General features: G+C 43.0%; 1 protein-coding gene and 1 long non-coding RNA gene across 3 annotated transcripts in view; one reads left to right on the plus strand and one right to left on the minus strand.

The window, feature by feature from the left end:
- The window catches only part of LOC123796559 (uncharacterized), a 268080-nt gene extending 264661 nt beyond the window's left edge, over positions 1-3419 (plus strand). Inside the window, exon 4 of the long non-coding RNA XR_006780776.2 lies at positions 1811-3419. This is a non-coding gene — a long non-coding RNA (uncharacterized LOC123796559). The remainder of the gene's footprint in view (positions 1-1810) is intronic.
- GRPR (gastrin releasing peptide receptor) overlaps positions 1-22119 on the minus strand; it is a 35079-nt gene extending 12960 nt beyond the window's left edge. For both annotated transcript variants that reach the window (XM_087860150.1, XM_045804054.2), the window contains exon 1: positions 20906-22119. In XM_087860150.1, the coding sequence (XP_087716276.1) occupies positions 20906-21318 (413 nt within the window). In that variant the 5' untranslated portion in view covers positions 21319-22119. The remainder of the gene's footprint in view (positions 1-20905) is intronic.
- Positions 22120-22363: the final 244 nt, after the last annotated feature.

Genomic DNA, 22363 nt, shown 5'->3' on the forward strand with positions numbered 1-22363 from the left:
AACCAGGTGGTCTAATCCAGGGTGAACTTCTCTACTAGTTAGAATAGGCACTAGGTCTGTGGCCCATGATACTTTTAAGGGTATAGGAAAGTATTTCAATTTCTTTTAAAATGAGAAGAAAAAATGAATATAATCCGTCTTGGATTATATTTATCTTTATGCTGATATAATTATAAAATATATTTCTTTTTTTTTAATTTATTTATTCGACAGAGATAGAGACAGCCAGCGAGAGAGGGAACACAAGCAGGGAGAGTGGGAGAGGAAGAAGCAGGCTCATAGCGGAGGAGCCTGATGTGGGGCTCGATCCCACAACGCCGGGATCACGCCCTGAGCCGAAGGCAGACGCTTAACCGCTGTGCCACCCAGGCGCCCCATAAAATATAATTCTTAATATTTTTTTTTACGGAGAAAGGGTCCCATGAAGGTAAATGTGCCAAGGGCCCAGGAAATTCATAATTTGGCCCCGATTAAATTTAGCATCACCAATAATGGGACCATCTGAAGTCACGTACCTCCTGATAAAATGCAATGGGAAGAACACAACATTGCCTATGCAGTCCCTTGCCCAAAATTTTTAACCTGAATCTATATATGAGGAAACAATCAGACAAATCCAATTCTGGCACATTCTACAAGATAACTTGCTTAGATTCATTAAAACAGTCAACATCATTTTTTAAGAAGAATATAGGGGAGCTACTGTTACACCTTAAAGGAGATAAAAGGGATATAACAAGTAATCCTTTTCACTTTTTGTATGTACAGCAAATCACTTTGTTATGCATCTTAAATTTATACAATGTTATGTGTCGTTTGTATCTCAAGAGGACTGGAAAAAAAGAAATATAACAACCAAATGCAATGCATATGCCTTAATTTGATCCCCCCAAATGGGGGAAATGTGATTACATATCAGATGGTATTAAGGAATCATTGTTAATTTCATTAGGTGTGGGGGAAAAAAGGGACGCCTGGGTGGCTCAGTTGGTTAAGCATCTGCCTTTGGCTCAGGTCATGATCCCAGGGTCCTGGGATTGAGCCCTGCGTCAGGCTCCCTGCTCTGCGGGGAGTCTGCTTCTCCCTCTCCCTCTATTGCTCCCACTGCTTGTGCTCTCTCACTCTCTGTGTCAAATAAATAAATAAAATCTTTAAAAAAAGAAATTTCATTAGGTGTGATAATAGTATTGGAGTTCTGCAGAAGAATGTCCATGTTATTAGGGAATACACACTGAAATACTCAGGATATTTGCACCTTACTTTCCAGAGTTCAACAAAATAAAACAAAACAAACAAACAAATATGTGTACACACACACACACACACACACACACAACTGGAGAGCAAGAACAAAGTCGAGGAAATGTTAATTGTTGAATGTGGGTGGGTATTATACAGAAGTTCATAAGCAAGGGAGAAAACATGCTAAAATATAGAATTTTAAAAAGATAAACTAAAAAAGATATAAACTAACAGTAAAATAACAAATTCAAGATACTGTGTTAGGGGCACCTGAGTGGCTCAGCTCAGGTCTTGATCTCAGGGTTGTGAGTTCAAGTCCTGTGCTGAGCTCCATGCTGGGCATGGAGCCTACATATATATATATATATATATATATATATATATATATAATGTGTTATATAATTTATTGTATTTTATTAACTGTCAACCCGTTTGTCATCAGAACAACTTTACTGTAATTCTAATGTGATTGAATGTGTCATATGCCTATACCTTTGTTATGTTCATATTGTTCTCTTGGGCTTGCAATTTTAGTATCATTGACGGTCTGTGGGGTTTTGTTTTGCAGGAATATTTTAAAGCTACTCATCCATTTGGGGACGTTAATTTAATTAAAACTAGATCATACCCAAACCCAGCAATCTGTGAAGCCTCTCCAAAGCCTGAAAGTGCAGGGAAGAACCAGGTGCCATGGCTGAGCCTTCTATATGCTGGGCCTTGTACTCCTGCTGCCTGAGCCACACATAAGAAGGGATCCTCTGATGTGGACTCAGGGAGAGAGTGAGCCTCTATTTCAACACTGTGTATTACTAATGTTTAATTCGTCTTTATTTTTAAATAAAAATCAATATAAATACAAGTTTTGATATTTTCCTCCCTTACCTGTTAGATCAAGTTGCACCTCTCCTGGAGGACGTGAACCCCACTTTGCAGTCCTCTCAGATGCAGATTTCCCTTACAAACGTCAATGTCTCTTACAAAAGGGTAACTTTGTTTAGGATTTTCAGAGCCTGTCCTATGTCTGCTGTTTCTTAAAAAATAATTAGCCTAAAATAATTCTCATGCCAAAGAGGCACATTTTGGGGTGGCAAATTCTGCCCCCTTTTGCTGGTATTGAAATTAAGGGAGAAGAGCAAAAAATTTATTAGAATGTCTGTTCCCCACCTGCTCCATCCATGGTGAAAACACGGTGTTTCTAGGTAGAGACAAAATTCCCTTCTTCCTTGAGTCTGTTATACTGAATCTCCTGCCTCTTTCACGGCCATATACACACCCTGCAGTTCCCTGTGGCCTAGGCCTAGAGTGAGGTCTGAGCTTTCGTAAAGTCAGAGGCCGCAGGGTCTGAAGAGGCCCTCCGAATGAGACATCGGAGCCAAGCTGAAAGCGGCATCAGGGAAGCTCTAAAATCCAGAGGCTGGCTCGGGGCTGGAGAAAGGGCTGCTGACACGGAGAAGGTTGAGAAGTGCAGGTACTGTTTCTGGGCTGCAAGGGATGCAGAGGCTGAGGTATAAACTGGAAAGAGCGCTGCAAACACTGTTGGACATGTCACGGTGCCCTGGCGGAAGGAGCTGGGCAAATATTGACGCTTGGGCCCCAGTGGCTTTCAGCAGGATGACCTAATTCCAAAGCTCAGTGCTAATCCTGTAAGGGAATTTGTCGGAAGGGGTATAAGCGGGATGATATATTACAGTTGCCAGTGGGTATGTTTCAAATGACAAAGGAGAGCAGTCACCCAGTTCAATTTCAGTCGCTGTGCACACATCCTGGCACAAGTTGTTCATAGGCCATTCCTCAAAAAATGTTATGGAGGGAAGAACATATATTTATAACTTGTTAGACTTTTTTAGCAATTTATGAGCCCCAAAGTTTGAAGAACATTTATAAATCCCACTTGCGAGTTGTAGTTGGACATGGCCTGCATTTGCTCTACCGAGTAACATAGAAGATAGAGAACAGGGAAAAATCACAAAGACAGAGAAAAATCACCCGTGCTCTAGGGTGGAAGGTGAAATAGACTCGGCGTAATAAATTGTCTTCATAAATTGTCATTCACTGCCAAACAGACCCTGAGACAAGGATTTAGGTGCAAGTAGTTTGTTCGAGAAGGGATCCCAGGAAGCACAGGGAGGGAGGGAGTGGGGAGGTGGGACAGGGAGGGAATGGAAGCCAATGAAGTGTGCCATTCTGGGCAACTGGAGCACAGGCCTGCTGGGGACCTCCTGAGAGACTGGTGAGCACATTCCAGAACTGTGCCATCAAGGTGTGAGGAGGCTGAGGTGTTTCCCATGGACTCCCATCCCTCTTTGGTTGACAGTGGTCCTCCACTGTTAATTCTGGAGCACTCCCACCTGCCTCAAACCTTCCCATGGCCAGGTATCCATCTCAGAGAAAAAGCAAGCCCAAGTCTGTAAGGGACCTCCAGGGAGTGCAAGGGATAGGGGTGGGCCACCAATAGCAACCACTATGTAAATTCTTCTCCTGGTCCCATCAGTTTATCAAATGCATATACAGAAAATGAAATATCAGACACAATGTTAGTTTTTGAATATATTTCAAATTATTGGGGATAAAGATAGAATTTCTAAATTATCTCAATAAAACGCATTATCTTTTTTTTTTTCCAAAATAGCAGTTATTAAGGCTCAAAAATACCATCATGGCATATGAGTCATTGCATCTAATTATAAAAATTTAACAGCACTATATTTAAATAACCTTTTATGAGAGGCTTTATAGCAGGTGAAATGTTGACCCAACTTTCTAGCTTATTGGGTGCCCTGGCCCAGAAGGTTGATCCTGGCAGCGTTAGTGAGGGGGAGGGCCTGGAGGGAGACCGGGAGCCCTGCATTCTACACCCACTTCCATAATTCGCTATTTTTGCATAAGCATGCTGTCTCAGGTCCTTTTATTTTATCGTATACTATTTAAGAAAAACATAGGATTGTGTGCCTGGTACAGCTCTTAACACTTTTCAAGAATTAACTTTTTGAATCCCTTTATAACAATGCAAGGAAGTAGGTACTACTGTGGTCATCCTCTCCTCGCAGATGAAGAATCTGAGGCACAAGGGGGTGAAATAGGTCACCCGAGCTCACACAGCCAGCAAGTGGCAGAGCTCGGGTTTGAACAGAGGTCCTGGGTCCAGATCTCAAACCATGAGACTTTCAGATTGCCATTTTCTTCATCTGTGAAATGAAACTAATGATATCAACCTTACTTGCTAGAAGAAGGAGCTAAATGAGGTGTTTCAAAAGCACTTTGAAAACAAGGAAGCACAATTGAAATAAAAGGCTATCGAATTCCATGAAAAGAAATGATTGTCCACTGAACAACACCTGGTTGAGATTTCAGCATCCTCTCAGCTCCCTTAGGAACATAAATAACAATCACGCTAATGGTACACTCACTATTTTGACTAGGAATTCTAACATTTCATAAAGAAGTCAACATACTATCTCATTTCATCATTACAAAAATTACAATAGTCCTATGATATGTTAAAAGTAAATACCCTTATCTCCATTTTATAGATCAGAAAACTGAGACCTGTAGAGTTATTTGCCTAAAGTTACACAATTGACAATGAGAAGAACCAGGGCTCAAACTCAGACATCGTTTCAAATTCAGTGCTTTTGAATTTGTCCTCACTATGAATAGTGCTCCAGTAAACGTGACCTCCAAAAATTAACAATAAAAGAAAGAACAAAGAGAAAACAATACAATGAAAGAAAGAAAGGGCAGTTACAGTTTAATAGGGAGTTTCAGATTGGGAAGATGAAAAACATTCTGGGACAGATGGTGGTGATGGTTGTACAACAGTGTGAATGTACCCTAGAATGCCATAGAACTGAGCACTTCAAAATGATCAAAATAGTCAATTTTATGTTATTTACATTTCACCACAATATACTTAGGAAGGAAGGGAGGGAGGAGGGGAGGGAAGGAGGGAGGGAAGAAAAGTTTAGAAGTTTGTCACCAGGCAACTTCAGGGGCATCTTAATTAAGAACCAACTGAAAAAGTCTGCTTTGAGTCAGCAAAGCTATCATCAAGGAAGATGGTCTGGACAGTGCATTTGAATGACTTTTTCAGTTAAAAGTTTTAGTATAAAAGTGCTAACAGCCTTTTCGCAAGACATCTCCCATAGCCCAAACACTTCCTATTTCTCTAACCATTTCAAGCCCAGACGAATCCCTGGAGGTCCTGAGGAAATGATTCTCCCTGAGCACAATTCCCCTTTTCCACAACTTAAAAGGGCCTTGCTTACACGAGAAGAACTTAGAGGCTGCACTGTGCATGACGGTTGTCAGAAGCGCAGCGCCTGGTCACATCTTCACTCCCCCCATGAGCAACGGGAAGTCTCTGCCCCCATGCCCACCACCCATGCCAGCTGGAATCCGGGTAAGCCTCGAGTTAAAGCTCTCTCCTTTTTTTCATTTAAACAACTGTTGGTATCACAGTGGATCCAGGGCATGCTGGAAAAGACACCTATCTTAAAGACGTTGGGATTTGACTCTCAAGTTTTTGATTGGAAAGCAAATGCGCAGGACCTGACAGTGCCTCATACTTTAAAGCAGCACCCAGCTGTCTGATTCATGTTGTATTGTTTTTCCCATATCCCCTAGGAAGTCCGTCCTGGCTTACTGCACAGGGGTCGTGGATTCCCCTAGGTCCTACTTTGCTATAATAGTGATGTCATGGGACGGATGGTAGCTGCACTCGTGAGGAACAGGCATTATGTAGAAACGTGTCAAATCGCTAAGCTGTACACCTGAAACTAACGTAACATTGTGTGTCAACTCTACTCAGAAAGGTTACAGTCAACACTCACTGCTAAATGACTGCGGTCAGCAAGCATGCACACACTTCGACATCAGGGACAGCAAACTAAGGATCTACTGGCCAAATCTGTCCCTCTGCCTGTTTTCATATGGCCCACGAGCTAAGAATAATTCTTACATTTTAAATGGTCGGGAAACAATCAAAAGAAGAATCACATTTTGTGACATGTGAAAAGTACATGGAATTCAGATTTCACGGTCAGTAAATAAGGTTTTACTGCAACACAGCTACGCCCATTTTCTTATATAGTATCTATGGCTGCTTTCGTGCTATAATGGCAGCGTTGAGTGGCTGCAACAGAGACCTTATGGTCCACAGAGCTGAAAATATTTATTATATGGCCCCTTGACAAAAAATGTTTACTGGCCCCTGGCCTATGTGCACTGAATGTGTGAACGTGGGTAGCATTTCTGTTGTTCTCTGCCTGTTCATACCAAAATTGCTGGTTCCTTCTTTAATGGAGGAGAGAGTCTGTCTTCCATTTTACACAGCGCTCTGCCTGTTAGGCTTATTAATTTGTGATAATGAAGACAATAGGCCACTGACCTTTGCCGCTGGTCTTCCAGGGCTAAACACTCATCGTTCAGGATGCTTAGTCAATTTATCGGCACAGGTAAGTAGTAATTTAATATCTCAGGCTCTGTTGGCACTATGGATATAAAAGTCCCTGACCACGAAGGACTTAAAATCTGGTTGGGGAAGCAAGCTAGGCCCAGGTAAAGCCCTGGAAGAAGAGCAGAATGATACTTAACATATTACATTCCCCTTTGTGAGGCGCTCTTAGAACAGACAATGCTGGGTCAGTCTATGAAGTGCTTTTTTTATATGGTGCAGGTATATGAGTACATGTTTAATGACAAACCTGTTTTCTATATAATTATGGAATATAAAATGTAGGAGTCATTGAGTCCCATTCCCTTCACATTACAGAAGAGGAAACTAGTGCCCACAGAGGCCCCACACTTGGTTAGCTGAGAATGTAGGTCTCTGGATCCCCTAGTTAGTTATATTTGACTATAGCTCTTCGGTCTCAGGTCTTTTTAAAGCATGAGTAAAGAATACTTTCAATATTTACTATACTTATCTTCATCCCGTAGTTCATGTTTCCCTCAAACCATCATTTTAACCTTCAATTTCACCTCTACTGAAAAACCTGAAAAGATGCCAAATTCTGATTTTCCTATTCTTCTGTGGTGTTTCCAATCATTGAAAGTAGAAGGGGAGGGGTGCCTGGGTGGCTCAGTCAGTTGAGTGTCGACTCTTGATTTCAGCTCAGGTTGTGATCTCAGGGTCATGGGATCGAGTCCCATGTTGGGTTCCGTGTTCAGTGGGAAGTCTGTTTCTCTCCCTCTCCCACTGCCCCTCTCCCCACTCGTGCACATGTGCACATGCATGCATGCTCTCTCTCCAATAAATAAATAAATCTTTATTTATTTTTTTTAAAGATTTTATTTATTTATCTGACATAGAGAGACAGCCAGCGAGAGAGGGAACACAAGCAGGGGGAGTGGGAGAGGAAGAAGCAGGCTCCCAGTGGAGGAGCCTGATGTGGGGCTCGATCCCAAAATGCCAGGATCACGCCCTGAGCCGAAGGCAGACGCTTAACGACTGCGCCACCCAGGCGCCCCATAAATAAATAAATCTTTAAAAAAAATAAAGTGGAAGGGAAAAAGAATAGATAATAATGAAATTCTTAAAAATCTGTTTTGATTCCCATTTATTTAAAAAGAAATAAGCATTTCCCAAATGTTCTCATGGAGAAACTACTGTAATTTTGTTTTTATATAATTTTGTATTTTTTATTGTGTTTAACATATCTCTCATAACAGAGCCCAACCCTGGTATGACACTGCCTGGTAATAAAACAAAACAAAACAGAACAAAACAAAACCACCACCAAAGGGAAAAAAGAAACCTTGAAAAGCCTGAAGTTGACCTGTAGTCATTCTATTTATATGTAGACAGCATAAAGAAATAAGTGAGTCACATGGACATATTATTATTGTTACAATAAGTTCTTCTCACACTGGAAATAAATTTCTTTATGTGCTGCACTTCTCATTTTCTTCCCGCTTCTTTCCTATGTACCTTTAGCTATTCCCACTGGCCAATTGGTCTGAGTACAATACAAAAAAAGAAAAAGTAATAAAGAAGTGAAGTTTAAAGAAATGTAGCTCAGGAACATTTTGGCTCTTTCCTTCCCACGAAATTTTAGCTGTTATCAATCACTGCATAACTAAATGTTGGCTCCAGCTCTTGCTTATTGGGGCTAAGAGTCCTGGCTTAGTTGAAAGATCCCAGAGGCTTTGATGTACCTACAATCCTTGGCAGTGTCCAGTGCTGCAGGCCTCAGCTGAAACTCCTGACTTACTCACTTTGAAGTTAGCCAGAGCTCACTTCTCTGAATCTAAACTGCTGAGATAATGTGAGGCTGTGAATGCTGATCCCACAGGTCCGACTAGGGAGTTCTGTACTCTTCTTTAGAGGAACTGGGATATGAGCAGCTTCGAGGGCAGCAGACCAGGTCTCTAAGAGAGGTGGGATGGGATTTTCCACTTCTGATAATGGCAAACCAGCTTGTTGCTGAGTAACTCCCCTAAAATGAAAAGTTGGAAAATCTCTTTGAAAACATCAGAGAAATACCAAGGCGGTGAGGATTTGAGGGGCCAAAATCCTGGAGAGAAGGGAAGCGTAAAGAGATGAAGCTATTATTCACTACCATGTCCCCCTTAAGGCATTTACCAAGTTTCAAACAGCAGCACAGAAATAAAGCTGAGCAGAGCTTCTAGCAGTTTTAGGAGGAAGGAGGACAATAAACAGAGTTCAAGGCCCACGAAGGAGAGGAGGCCGGGTAAACACTTCAGGCTTTCAGTTCGGGTTCCCGAAGGGGGACACCCTAGCTGGAGGGGTGAACTAATTCTTGCAAAGACCAAAGCCCAGCCTCCAATCTGCTCAGTCCCTGATTGGGTCAGATATACTGCCACCTCCTGATTATCTGCAAGAAGCAAAAGCTAATCTTTTCTGGAAGAGAATAACATCCAGAGCCTCGAATTATTTACAGTTCTTCATATACAAAATCACGTAGTCAAACAAAATTGCCTCATATACCAGGAGGCAAAACAAAATGGCCAAAAAACAAAAGAAGAAAATCTACAATAGACACCGACTTACAGAGGTTCGCATGTTAGCGTTACCAGAGAGGGATTTTAAAATATACTGGGATTAATTCAAGAAATTAGATGACAAGAGGGAACCAAATGGAAAGACTAGACACAGCTAAAGAGAGGATTCGTGAGCTGAAAATGGCTAGAGTGGAGTACAGTGAGAAAAAAGGATGGAAAACAGCAAAAGCAGTAGGAAATTTATGAGACATGGTGAAATGAGATTGTGTTTAAAACAGTTCCTAGTCACAGAGGCCTGACCCTAGGATGAAATTTTCTGCCTCAGTAAAAGCAAAAACAAGCAAAGGAGGAAGAAAACTTGAAAAGCTTAAAGTTAACCTGTAGTATTCTGTGATATGTAGACAGCATAAAAAAGGAGAGGAAAAAGAGAATGGGACAGATGCAATATCTGAAGTTGTAATAGTTGAGAACTTGACAAAACTGGTTAAAATCTTCAAACCACAGATTTAAGAAAAGCTATGACTCTAAAGCAGGAAAAATACAAAGAAAACCACAGCTATAAGTGCATCATAGTAATGCTGCTGAAAACCAAAGATAAAGAAAAAAATCTTAAAATCATTCAGAGCGACAAATCAATAATTTTATTTTATTTATTTATTTTTTTTAAATTTCCAAGTTTTTTTTTTTTTTAAAGATTTTATTTATTTATTCGACAGAGATAGAGACAGCCAGCGAGAGAGGGAACACAGGCAGGGGGAGTGGGAGAGGAAGAAGCAGGCTCCCAGCAGAGGAGCCTGATGTGGGGCCCGATCCCATAACGCCGGGATCACGCCCTGAGCCGAAGGCAGACGCTTAACTGCTGTGCCACCCAGGCGCCCCAAATCAATAATTTTAAAGAAGCACCAACAAAACTGACATCTGTCATAGCGGAAGTCAGAGTACGAGAAATGGCAACGTCAAAGTGTGAAAGATCAGAAGTGCTGGCCTAGGGGCGCCTGGGTGGCACAGCGGTTAAGCGTCTGCCTTCGGCTCAGAGCGTGATCCCAGCGTTCTGGGATCGAGCCCCACATCAGGCTCCTCCTCTATGAGCCTGCTTCTTCCTCTCCCACGCCCCCTGCTTGTGTTCCCTCTCTCGCTGGCTGTCTCTATCTCTGTCAAATAAATAAATAAAATCTTTAAAAAAAAAAAAAAAGAAGTGCTGGCCTAGGATTCTATGCCCAGTGAAAATATCCTACCCAAATGACATCAAATAAAGGCATTTTCATACACACAAAACCAGAAAATGTATCCCCATTAGATTTACACTCAATGAGGTACTGAAGGGCATGCTTTGGGCAGAAGTAAAATGATCTCAGGTGAAGTCAGAGTAGCAGGAAGAAATAGAGAACAACAGAAAAGGGAAATATAGGAATAAATTTAAATCTAAAGGTAAATATATGAGTAAAGGTAAAGTATGTAAAAACAATAAATATAGTGAGTTGTGGGTTTTAAAATACAAAGAGAATTAAAATATAAAATAACAATAGCTTCCCCTGCCCACAAAAGGCAGGAGGGAAATAAAATAAAATTAAAGTGCCCTTGCTTTGCAATCCTTGAATTGTGCTGGAAGTGGGAAAGTACTAATTTATAGCAAATTCTAGTACGTCAAGGATACATGTTGTAAACTCTAGGGTAGCCCCTGAAAGAATACTAAGAAGAGCTTATATACTTAAACTCATGGGGAGGGGTAGAATAATTAAAATATTTCACTAATTTAAAAGAAGGCAAGAAGAAAGGGAGAAAGGATAATGAGACAGGTGAGACCAATAAAAATCCAATAACGTGGTAGATTTAAATCCAAATATATCAGCAAAGCCAAATTTTTCAGAGCGTCTGGGTTTATAGAACAGAAACCTGTAGCCAAATTACAAAGAGCAAAGACATCTGTGTAAAGTGACTCATGTTACTTTGCCCACAAAATAGCAACATCGATGAGGAAAACTTAAAACTCATAAAGCGAAGACATCCATGGCAAACAGGTTAATGGACATCAATTAAACGATTATTTAAGATTACTCAAGGCATAAGACTTTAAATACTGTGAAATTGTACAGCCCATATAGGAAAGAAATTTGAGAGTGGCTTTCTCAGATAATCGTAAACATTATGCAATAATCCTAAACATATATGACATAACCAGCAATGACTTATGGAGCTGAAATAAACTTTTCTAACCTCTCCTTAATAATAAGCCCATTTTAATCAACCATGCTACACGTCTGACTCGTCTTTCTAATTTCTCTATAGGAAAGAATATCACCAAACCATTGTCATTTTAAGAGGAGACAAATGAGGATGAAGCCAAAATACTTAAGAAAACAAGTGTGATGGACGTGTGTCAGGCAATTAATTAATAGAGATTATGTTATTTTTCTGGATTTTGTGATGCTTGTAGAATTTATCGACTTATTTAAATTTATACCATTGTGATTTCTAAATCTCATATCTTTCTAAACCTTTTAAAACAGGCACATTGTATCTAACTTTGCATTCATAATTTTACTTGTTTTTTCTTAAAAAGCGTCCTCCAAGTAGTTCCCATAAAACCTTTCAGGTTCTCTCAGTAGGACCTACCAGAATTCATTCATTTTTGTACTCCTTCCTTCATGTTTCCATCCACTCATGTATTCAGCAAACACTTACTAAGCCTCTACTACAGGTTAGGGATGGTTTTAGTATTAGAGAATATGCTAATGAATGAGCTAGCCTCCGATTTTGAGGGGGTTATATTTCTAGTGGTAGAAGACAGACGATAAACAAGTAAGCAAATAAATGAACAAAATAGTTCTCGAGAAAATAATACTGGATGACATTTACCTAAGAAAAATGAAGACACTCATCCATACAAAACCCTATGTGAATGTTGATGACAACTTTATTCATAATCACGCAAACTCAAAAACAACCCTAATGCCCACTGACTGAGGAAGGGATCAACAAACTGGCATAGCCACGCAGTGGAACACTGCCCAGCAATGAAAAGGAATGGGCTCCTGATACATGCAACGACATGAGTCGGAAGAAGCCAGACTTAACCAACTATGCACTTTATAATGTCATTCATATGAAATTTTGGAAAAGATCAGTGGTTTTCCGGAGCGGAGGGTGGAGGAAGGGGACTGCACAAGGACACGGTCGTGTCTGGGGTGATGGAGGTTCTGCATCTAGACTGTAGTGGTGGTGGTTACATACTACATAAGTTTGTCAAAACTCAGAAAAATGTACACCTAAGAGTTTACTATATGTAAGTCACACCTCAATCAACCTGAAAAAAGAAACTGGATGATGGAATAGTGTTGGTCACTCCTTCAGACTGAGTGGCCAGCAAAGACCTCCTATACAAAGTGATATTTACTTAATTTTTTAGAGGGGGCAGAGGGGCAGAGGGAGAGGGAGAGAGGGAATCTTAAGCAGGCTCCACGCCCAGCACAGAGCCCAACCGGGGCTCAGTCTCAGGACCCTGAGATCATGACCTAAGCCGAAATCAAGAGTCGGACGCTTAACCAACTGAGCCGCCCAGGCACCCCTATAGAAAGCGATATTTAATGTGTAAAATGAACCAGCAGCCTCTTAGAGGTTGCTAGGCAAATCAAATCATTTCAAGTAGCAGCAAATATCAGATACTAATCAGCAGAATTTCAAAGATGACTGTAAGAAACAAAATCCCTCGTTCCATTACTGGGAGGTAGAAAGAGAGGAATGGAGAATTTTTTTCTTTTTTTTTTTTTTTTTTTTTTTTTTTTTTTTTAAAGATTTTATTTATTTATGTGACAGAGAGACAGCCAGCGAGAGAGGGAACACAGCAGGGGGAGTGGGAGAGGAAGAAGCAGGCTCACAGCGGAAGAGCCTGATGTGGGACTCGATCCTGGATCGCCAGGATCACGCCCTGAGCCGAAGGCAGACGCTTTAACGACTGCGCTACCCAGGCGCCCCGGAGAATTTTTTTTCTTTTATTCTGCAAAACATGTGTTTTAATTAAGAGAGAATTTATGCAAACCCTACCCACCAGGAGGATTTACAAGTGCAAAAATGCTAATTTAGTCTATTTTTCAAAGGATGTTATTGACAAGCACAGTTCAAAAAACCTCACCAGGAAGCCCTTTCAGGCTATGCAGTGTGTTTCATGATCAAGTTTGTGCTTTTCTTCTTTTTGCCTCCATGCATACTAAGTTGCCAGAAATGATACTTAATTGATCACACAAAAGTCTAACACTTTCAAAGATAATATGTGAGAGACAAGGTCAAAATCCTTTTCTGCCCTTCTCTCCACAGCAGTCCAGTTGAAAGAGCCTTGCTGGGCACTCCAGAGTCTGCCAGCAGCCGTGGCAGATCCATCACCCTGGGGAAACACGAGTTGAGTTTCCTTCCAGAGAGGCAGTATGCTTCAGAAAAATCACACTATAGAGAAGTTATGAACCGGTGAGTCATGTAAACCCCTCCAACAGAGGGACTTTCTGGAAGAGATGCTTTATAAGAAATTAAATAGTCTTCTCTTGCGTGAAAGGGCCAGTCTCCTAGAAATCAGTGAAGCTGGGCCTTTAGAACATTAGAGGAGCCCTTGGCATCACTGGGGTGATCCCCTTAGAAGGACACCACCTTAGTTACTCAGGTTATCCTCCCTCAGAACAGTAAGGTTTGGCATCAGTAGCTCCCATTGTCCAGAGGAGGGAAATGGACTCAGACTCTGTGTTTTGATGGCATCTGAAGAAAAGTTTCCAGCTCCCCCGAAGGAACTAGGACTTAAAATGAGGAGAGCAGGATCATAGTCTGTACTCTGAATCTGTTGTGACAAGGCCAGATTCCATCTTCTGGTCTCTGTCAAACAAGGGTTTGAACTTTCAGATGACTTCTACTTGTCACTGCTCAAACATCAACCAAGCTGTGGTTATTGTCCTCTTACTAGCTGTACAGTGGGCCCGGGTGTCATGGAAGGCACAGACCCCAAGGAGCTTCCCACATGATTAAGGACGTAGAAAACTCATCTATGCAAAGGACCCAGTAAGACGACGCAAGACAGATTTGGTATTTCATAGACAATACAGGCACAAACATCTTGAGAAGGGGACAAATCAGTGAAAGCAAAAGATCAGGGAATGCTTCACAGAGAAGGGACCTGAACTGCACCTCGAAGGAGTTAAAGGATTTGGATAGATGGAGGGAATAGAGCCCAGCTATTAAGGAGAGGGAAATGAAGTCAGAGAGGGGAGAAGTCAGAAGGCACATGTGGAAGCAATGAGAAGAGTTTAGCTAGAGGGGCACCTGGGTGGTTCAGTCGGTTAAGTGTCGGATTCCTGATTTCTGCTCAGGTCATGATCTCAGGGTTGTGGGATCGAGCTCCGTGTTGTCAGGCTCCACGCTGGGTGTGGAGCCTGCTTAAGATTCTTTCTTCCTCTCCCTCTGCCCCTCCCCGCCCCCCCCTCCAATTGCATGCTTGTGCTCTCTCTCTCTCTCTCTCTCTCTCTCTCTAAAAAGAAAAAAAAAAGAGTTTAGCTACAACAGTGTTTGTTCTGGCAAGCTTTGGGATAGGAAGATAGAAAGACAGGCTGGCAGACGGAAGAGGGCCAAGCAAAAGGGAATGGAAGGATCAGAAAGCAGTTCGTAATGCAGACCTGGAAAGTGCACCACACATGTATTTTTCAGAAGGTCTCAAAACCTCATCAATAAGCCCAAATTCCCCAAGCCTGTGACTGCTGATTGTATTGGGCTGCCTGGTTTCTTCCCTCTTCATTTTTGGTATCCTCGAATAGAAGGTATTTGACAGATGGGAATAGCCCGTGCAGCTAGGAGGCATTTGATATTTGCCTATGGGAGGAGTTCCTGATGCCCTCGATGAGACAGACCAACTAGCATGGATCTTGGAAAAGAGATTTGGGCCCCAAGACACAGAGCAAGCTCTTTTCTGTCCAACAGACGTCTCTACAATGATGGAAATGTTCTGTATCTGCACTGTCCAGTAGGGTCACATGTGGCTACTGAGCCTTTGACATGTGGCTGGTGGGACTGGGGAGCAGAATTTTCAGTTTTGCTTGGTTAGTGGCTAAGATGCTGGACCGTGCAGCTTGAGATGGCAGGAAAGGCTGAAACTACATTGTCTCATAAATTCCTCACAATGAATTCAAATAATCTGTACTTCAAGCAGTTTGCGGAAATGTAATGCTTTCCTGTTTCTTTACACATTCCAAATCACAAGGGAGGGGAAAACGTATGACCAGTCTTTTTCCTGGAATCAAAGAAGGATCACAATTACAGTGGAACTCCTGTATACATCTACCTTCAGGATTCGTTCTGCCAGCTCCCTTGTAGCAGAAACAGCACTGAATAATAATACTGGCGCAGGCACAATATAACTTGGGCATTATATGCTGCCAACATTACATCTATTTAAACCTGACATTTACTGGAGAAGAAAACACCAACTCTCCTTACCCTTCTCCTGTTGAGAACCCAATTTTCGTCTTAAACTCCATTTACAAAATGCTGAGGCACCTATTACAGAAATGGGCATCTAGTAGGAAAAGCCAGTGTGTAAAAAGTATATCCAGCCATCCAACCATTGTCCATCCGTCTGCCCATCCACTCATCCATCCACCTGTCTTTTCATCTGTCCATCCATGCACCCGTCTTCATCCCCCAAATCTGTTCATAGACTCAGAAAGAAAGGTTTTTCTCACGTTTACTCAAACAGTGAGAGCTTAATAGAGAGGAAAAGATAAGAAGCCGGTGACTGTGATGAGGGAACAGAAGGCAAACTGAGGACAAAGCAGAAGCTGACATCCTGTAACCCCCCCACCCCACCCCTGGATGTATGCAACATTCCTCCGGCACTCCTGGCTGCCCTAAAGGACAAAGAAACAGTCCTTACTACCTACAGCCCATTGACAAATCCTTGAGACAGGCATGGTGACATTCCTCTAAGAATTCAGCTGCCTGCATGTTAATACTTTGCTAAGGGCAAAAGGCAGTCCTAGCCTGACCCCCTCCCCTCCACCAGGATCCTGTAAGTCTACTTTAACGTAAAAAAATTCCTTTGGAAACTTCCTTTATCTCTGACTCCCCAAGATACGTGTTGGCAATCATCCCCCAAGCATATGGCCCACCGATATACATCTGAAGGGTCTCATGACTCAGGTTTTATTAGACAGTAACGAATGACCTTTTCCCAACAGTAGCTAGCCCCCTCAAGGTCCTGGAAACCTTGCTTCCAAAATTCGTTAGAGACTTAGGCTATCCCTAACCCCCTCCTCACTTGAGGGTAAATAATAGGCCATTCCTCAGAACCCAGGGGCAGCAGCTCTTTCTGCCCACGGGTCCTGTCCCCGTGCTTTAATAAACCACCATTTTGCACCAAAGACGCCTCGAGAATTCTTTCTTGGTCGTCGGCTCTGGACTCCACCTCACTGAACCTCACGTATATTCCCCAACCTCATCAACTGTATGAAACATTTTAAAGAGTATGCTTTCAGGTGAATTCCGAAAAAAGGAGAAGAAGAATGAGAAGAGAAGTATGCATTAATTAACCATAATTTTAATTAATCACTGTTTATTGATCACCATTTGGTGCAAGGAACCATGTGAGGCACTGTGGAAGATAGAAGAATATATAAGAAATCTCTGCCCTCAGCATTCTTTTTTTTTTTTTTTTTTACATTTTATTTATTTGACAGAGACACAGCAAGAGAGGGAACACAAGCAGGGGGAGAGAGAGAAGGAGAGGGAGAAGCAGGCTCCCCACTGAGCAGGGAGCCCGACGCAGGGCTCGATCCCAGCGTCCTGGGATCATAACCTGAGCTGAAGACAGACGCTTAACTGAGCCACCCAGGTGCCCCTGCCCTCAGAATTCTTAATAATCTACTTGAAAAGTTAACTCAATGAATATACGAGAGGCTGAAAAAAGACAAATGAGTGAAATACTTCAAAAGAGCAAGATGAATACAGTAACAAGATAATTCATGTCTCAAGTAATAAGCTTTGTGTTTAGGGGATGGTTAGGAACTTGGGGCCAGAATGGTCCAGCTTAGGGTTTTAAGGAGGAAACGAACCATATTCTGAATAATAGGCAAGATGAGAGATAAAAAAAAATTTGGAGGGACCTTAGAAATAATCTAGCTCAACTCTCTTAATTTACAGATGATTCAACTAAGGTCAGACAGTTAAGGGACTTGGTCTGACTCCTTTAAATGGGCAGTAATGGCAGCAAAAAGCCTAAAATGCAGGACCGTTGATGCCCATTCCAAGCCCGTACATCACATAGGGAGTAGCGTCTTCTATGCAGGAAAGGAGAAAGCGTTCTGGAGAGTGGGCAGGACACAGCATAAGCAAGGAAGCAGAGCCAGGAACTTGTCAGTGTAACCACCAGGTACGAGGACAGCAATGCGTGCGTCAGGGGAAGAAGGCACGGAAGGAGGGGGAGGGCAGGGACCCAAAGTGAAGGGGCTTGAATGCAAACCTGCAACTGGCCAGCTGTGTGAAACCCAGAATTCTGGTTTCTCGGACTGCCTTGAAGTCTCCCTCTGACACAGTGGCAGCAGTGTAAATTTTGCCAGAAAATGGTTATTCCCTTCATATTAACCGACTCTCAAGTTCCCCTGGGGGAAGGGAGGAGTGCAGAAGGGAGCTAGGGATGAGTACCGGCACTGCTGGTGAACCTACAGGGGCGGCGATGGATGGTGATCACCAGGCCGTTCCCAGGAACCCTGAGGCAGGAGATTTGGGATAGGGTTGGGAGAAGGTGTATGGGTGTGTGGGCTTTGAGCTCCCCATTGATTTGTGACGATCATCTGGTCTGGAGGGTCTCCTGGTTCATCCTTTTACCACCCTGTCAAATACAAACTAGCACTTTAGAAAACTCTTTGATGGTATTTACTAACTATGTGCCCCCTGTGATCCGGCGATTCCATTCCCAGGCTTAAACCGAAGAGCAATAAACTCATATGTTCCCCAAAAGGCATGAATAAGATTATCCAGAGTAGGTTATTATGAACCCCAAACTGGAAACAACCCGATGTCCATCAGTATTAGAACAGATACATAGGGGCGCCTGGGTGACTCAGTCGTTAAGCGTCTGCCTTCAGCTCAGGGCGTGATCCCGGCGTTGTGGGATCGAGCCCCACATCAGGCTCCTCCGCTAGGAGCCTGCTTCTTCCTCTCCCACTCCCCCTGCTTGTGTTCCCTCTCTCGCTGGCTGTCACTCTCTGTCAAATAAATAAAATCTTAAAAAAAAAAAAAAAAGAACAGATACATAAACGGAGGCGTATGCATACGTGGACTACTACCGAAGAGCTAAAAAGAACAAAGCACTGCCATGTGCACCAACAGAAAGGGCTCTCACACACACGACAGGCGTCACTTTATATGAGACGAAAGAACTGGCAAAAATAATCTGTGTTAACTGAACTCAGAAGAGTGATTGCTCCTCTCTGAGGGTGGGTATTAACCGCAGTGAGGCATAAAAGAAACTCCTGGGGTGCCAGAACTATTCTGTATCTCCATCTGGGTGCCGGTTCTGTTGTTAGGAAGACATGAGTAAAAATCTATTGAACTCTACACTTGTTCGCTTAACTGCATGTAGACCGTACCTTGTGGAGACAAAACAGGAGTGTGTGCACGTGCATTTGCCCTGCCGGCCTCTGAGGTTATTGTGAGACCCCGCAGGTTTTAAAAATGAGATAAATAGCTAAGTATGGTTTTATATGATTTCACTAGCTCAATACTTACTCTGGTTGAAATCGGTTAGATGCACTCACTACCTGTGATTCAGGTGATCCATCAGCTTTTTGAAGCCTCAGCAAAGACACGGAAAGTTCGTTACAGGGAAGCCTGTAGTAGGGGCAGGACGCGCAGTAACTGTAACCCCGCTGAGAACACACGGGAGCTGCCCAAGCCTGCAGCCCTGCTTCGGAAAGAGCCTTTCTGCCCGCGGGGAATTCGGGCTGCTCTGAAACTCTGGGAAGCGTCCCCTGCGGCTGCGTCTTCACATTCCACACCTTCCTTTCCTCTCTGCCCCCCCCACCCCACCCCCAGAAGACGGGAAACACCCTCTACACCACTGCGGGCCACCAGCCCGGAGTCCAAAACCTTATCTTCCCATCAGGCAAATTCACCCCCATCCTGAGATGCCCTCGGCCCTTAGTAATGAGCCACAGACCTTCTGCCAACTCCAGAGTTCGCCTGTCCTGGGTCAACACGTAAGACCGCCTGTGGCCACTCGAACCTGGTGGGCCAATGTTTGGGTGACAGCAAGCAGGGGGTGGGGGGGGTGAGCGGCGAGAATGGAGAAATGGAGAAACCCCCTCCAGCCGGTATGATGTGCAAACCTTGCCTCTGGGCTATTATTTTTCCATCTTTGAAAATGAACAGCGTACTTCAGGCAGCCAAGTATAAACACATGTCTACAAATACTGATAACACTATCTTTATTTGTCCATTACCTGACAAAGCCAGATCACCTGGGGACTGTTTGTTCCTCTATAAAATGAAAATCCACTATCATATGTATTAAAATGTGGGACATTTTCTTCAGAGTATAAACTTTCAAGAGCTGCTTCTATGCCTTTCCTCGTACACGCTCAGATCCTCATGTGTCTTTAACAGCATAACATACAGTGGATTTTAAAATAAAAACTTAAGAGTCTCTGGTTCATTGTTCCAGTTTTTCTTAATTTGACCATATGTTCCATGATGTTTTTGGAGTCTATTCACTACTGTGTCCAGTTTCCAGAGCTCAGAAGCATCTTAGATCTAGGCAGCAATGTGTTGAACAACCTGCAGATATCTCCCCACTGGTTCATTCAAGCAAGTGTTTTTTTACATAATAGATGCTTGGTAAATGTTCAAGGAATGAATATGAATCTTTCAGAATGAATAAATGTGAATTCGTAAGCAACATGTTCACATGAGAAATGCAGTTCACAAATATGAGTATTGCCCAGAATGGAACGTTGGACTCCCTCCCCCACCAGCCCCCACCAAAGGCACTGTATGTGGAAGTACATCAATAAAGATATTAAAATTCAAAATCAAACTTCAATGGAACTTTCTCAAGGGAAAAAAAATTCAAATAATGCTTGATTTCACCGAAGGGACACTTAGAAAAACCAGCTCTCTGATTACAGAGAGCCAAATACAAAATCAGCTGTGAGAAAAGTTAAATGTTCTGAGGAAAATAAATTTCAAAGAAATGCTGCTTATTTTCTCGTCTTGTTTATTTCTGAAAGAATATTTTGAGGAAGAAATTCAGTGGGACTTTTCTGTTCTCTGAAGACTTGGAATTGCTTCTAAGAAACATTTGCCTGGGGTGTAAACTCTATTAGGTGTGGTGGTTTTTTTTTTCCTCACCAGTTAATTAATTTTGCAGGGACGGAGAAGTTAGGAAAAAGCAATGCTAAACCGATTTGTCTCCAGAAAATACATGTCAATCTTATGCTCAGAGAATTTTTTTTCTCATTCGTCCCCTTTTTTCCCACGACCCACTCACTTTTCTTTCTTAAACCGATATGTCAAATTCCAGAAGTAATCCCCAGAAGAAAACCGTGCCTGGAAGGAAATCCGAGTTTGAGTAAAAGTTCCCTTTGTGCAAACAGCTACGCCTGCCCCAAGCTGGTGGCTCATTTCCCAGGGCACCTGCCACCCTCAGAGAGAGGGTGACTTTGCCTCCAGAACTCACCTGTCCGCCGAGAGAGCCGTGAGTGTGAAGACAGACACCCCCACCGAGGTGAGCTGTATAAAGGGGATCAGTTTGCAGCCAATCCTGCCAAACAGCCATCTGTCGGCCAGGTACCTGCTGGCATCCACGGGCGCACACGTTACCAGGAGGAGCAGATCTCCCAAGGCCAGACTGGAGATGAACAGGTTGGGCACGCTGCGCATGGCCTTCACTGTACAGAAGATCTTGATCAGGGTGATGTTGCCGACGAGGCCTATCAGAATGATGACCCCATAGACGGCAGGGATGACATAGAAGATCCCTGGGTGGAACCAGTCGTCGTTCGTGGGGAGAGTTGCACTGCGATTGGAGATGTTGCAGTGCAAGAAGTGGTCCACTTCCAAGTTCAAAAGCAAACAATCATTCAGAGCCATCCTCTAGGTTCTTTCCCACCTGAAAAGTGCTCTTACGTGCTGTTGCTTAACTTTGATTTTGTAGTTGGGTGGAGATGAGGATAAAATCTATGCTGGGCTCTTTATCTTCTTTGACAAAAATTCTGAGTACCGATACACTATGGCATTCAGAACGGCCCGGCACTATTTCGATGCTTGTGCTGCTCTGGTCCTCATATGACCAAAGTAATGCATGTCTAAATTCAATAAGTTAACAACAAAACGACAACAAAAAGTCAGCCTGAATTAAACCCACTCTGTATCAACTCTTTCTACCTCCATTCTAGTCTGAGCCTCCCTGGCTGCAGTTTACTAAGAACTTTTGGCCAGCTATTTTCATACAGCATTTCCTATCTTTCCTGATATTTAGAACCTGAAGGTTTAAAGTGGGTAGAAAAAAAACTGCACTGAGAAAGCCTCAAATCCTATAGGCAGGATGCTGTGCACGTCACTGACTTCCCCAGCAAACAGCAGCTCTGCGGAGCTGAGGCTCTGCAGAGGAACTGGGGCTACTTATAGACAGAGAATGCCAGCCCCCTACTGGACACTTCCATCACTGCCCAGGAGCCTGCACTCCCCAGCTGAGAATCCACCGGCGGACTCCAGCCAACAGACGCCCTGGGCCTCTCATTTCGGAGGTGGCACCCGTGGCAGGTATCATGCAGGCATTGCTAGCCCTCTGCAAAGGCGCTGTGAGTCTCGCTGGTACTGCGCCCAGGAATCCAGATAAAACTCACAGTCCCATTGCTCATCTTTTCCAGTACGTTAGAATGACATGTTCAAGTTGCTATAAAATGGGGTCTGTATCTGAATTAAACGCACGGACGCACACGGGATGTCCATGTGGGAGCTGTCCCACCAGCCTTCCCCAGGGCTCTTTGAACACGGATGGCTACCGAGGAAAAATAGGCATGGGATTTGTGCCTTAAACCTTCAGTAACTGACCTCTGGGAAAAGTCAAAGCAGAACACACACGCTCCTCCGCATAGATTTGCCAGGCCATTACTGTTCCCTTTACCAGGGAGAA

Source organism: Ursus americanus, chromosome X (assembly GCF_024610735.1).
Source record: "Ursus americanus isolate L20-20 chromosome X, mUrsAme1.1.p, whole genome shotgun sequence".
NCBI classification, from domain to species: Eukaryota; Metazoa; Chordata; class Mammalia; order Carnivora; family Ursidae; genus Ursus; species Ursus americanus.